Here is a 1,175-nt window from a genome sequence, read left to right as displayed (position 1 = left end):
TACGCAAATCAAGGTGGCCCTTTCCACACCACCCATACTAGTTCCACCTTGCCGCGGCAAACCTCTTAAATTGTATATTTCGGCAGCCGCTGAATCCATTAGTTGTTTCCTCGCACAAGATAACAATGTGGGCCGTGAACAAGCTATCTTTTATCTTAGCCGTAATCTGAATTCACTGGAGCTCAATTATTCACCTGTCGAAAAACTGTGCTTAGCTTTGTTTTTCACCGCGTCAAAACAGATGTGATTCGTTACGCAGGTCATTGCCCAAACAGATGTGATTCGTTACATGCTCACTCGGCCTATCGTCAAAGGCCAAATTAGGAAATGGACGCTTGCGTTATCCGAGTTCGGTCTCTAGTACGTCCCCCAAAAGGTTGTCAAAGGCCAAGCTCTTGCCGATTTTTTGGCCCAACACCCTCCTCCTTATGGTTTTGGGGGTAGCGACGTCGAAATTGGCTTAGTCACAACACGCGATAACCATTGGACTATGCATTTTGATGGTTCCAGTACTTCAACCTTGGCTGGTGTTGGTATTGCCATTCAGTCACCTAACCAATACCACTGGTATTTTTCTCTCAAGTTGGATTTCAGCTGTACAAACAATCAGGCCGAGTATGAAGCTCTCATCATCGGCCTCCACGTTTTACACGATTTACGAGCATCCCGTGTTCTCGTCCTCAGTGATTCTGAATTAGTGATTAACCAACTCAACGGCATGTTCCGTTGCATGAGTTGTACTTTAACGCCCTATCACATGGTCGCCACCTATCTGGCCGAGTCGTTTGAACGGATCACATTTGAGCACATTTCGAGTATTCACAACGCGGATGCCGACGAACTCGCCCAAATCGCCTCCGGAGCACAACTCACAGGGGGCAAACTAAGCCGGGTAACACCCACAATTCTGCTATCGTACCAGCCTTGGTCAATCAGTAAACTCTCCAACGCAATCACGTAATACGCACAAGGGTGATGTCGCTACCATCCTTACTAGAACAAGGAGACCCGTAGAAGTATGTGATGTCGAGGTACAACCAGACGATTGGAGAAAAATGATGCTATGATACCTCGATAACCCCGATAAGAAACACGACCGGAGAACGAAGGTCCTCACCACGAATTACGTGTCATACCAAAATGAATTATACCGAAAGGGTGAGGATGGGTAACTA

The 1,175-nt window shown here is 46.8% G+C and overlaps 1 protein-coding gene across 1 annotated transcript; it reads left to right on the top strand.

The window, feature by feature from the left end:
• Window positions 1–490: 490 nt before the first annotated feature.
• Window positions 491–961, top strand: LOC137747933 (uncharacterized). The gene has a single exon (XM_068488056.1). It carries the CDS (start codon window positions 491–493, stop codon window positions 959–961), a length of 471 nt encoding a protein of 156 aa, XP_068344157.1.
• Window positions 962–1,175: the final 214 nt, after the last annotated feature.

This window comes from Pyrus communis, chromosome 10, assembly GCF_963583255.1.
Source record: "Pyrus communis chromosome 10, drPyrComm1.1, whole genome shotgun sequence".
Lineage (NCBI taxonomy): Eukaryota > Viridiplantae > Streptophyta > Magnoliopsida > Rosales > Rosaceae > Pyrus > Pyrus communis.
This window is presented reverse-complemented; position numbering and strand designations above follow the sequence as displayed.

Coding starts and splice junctions, on each gene's coding strand:
- LOC137747933 (XM_068488056.1), top strand. CDS start 491: ATGCATTTTGATGGTTCCAGTACTTCAACCTTGGCTGGTGTTGGTATT.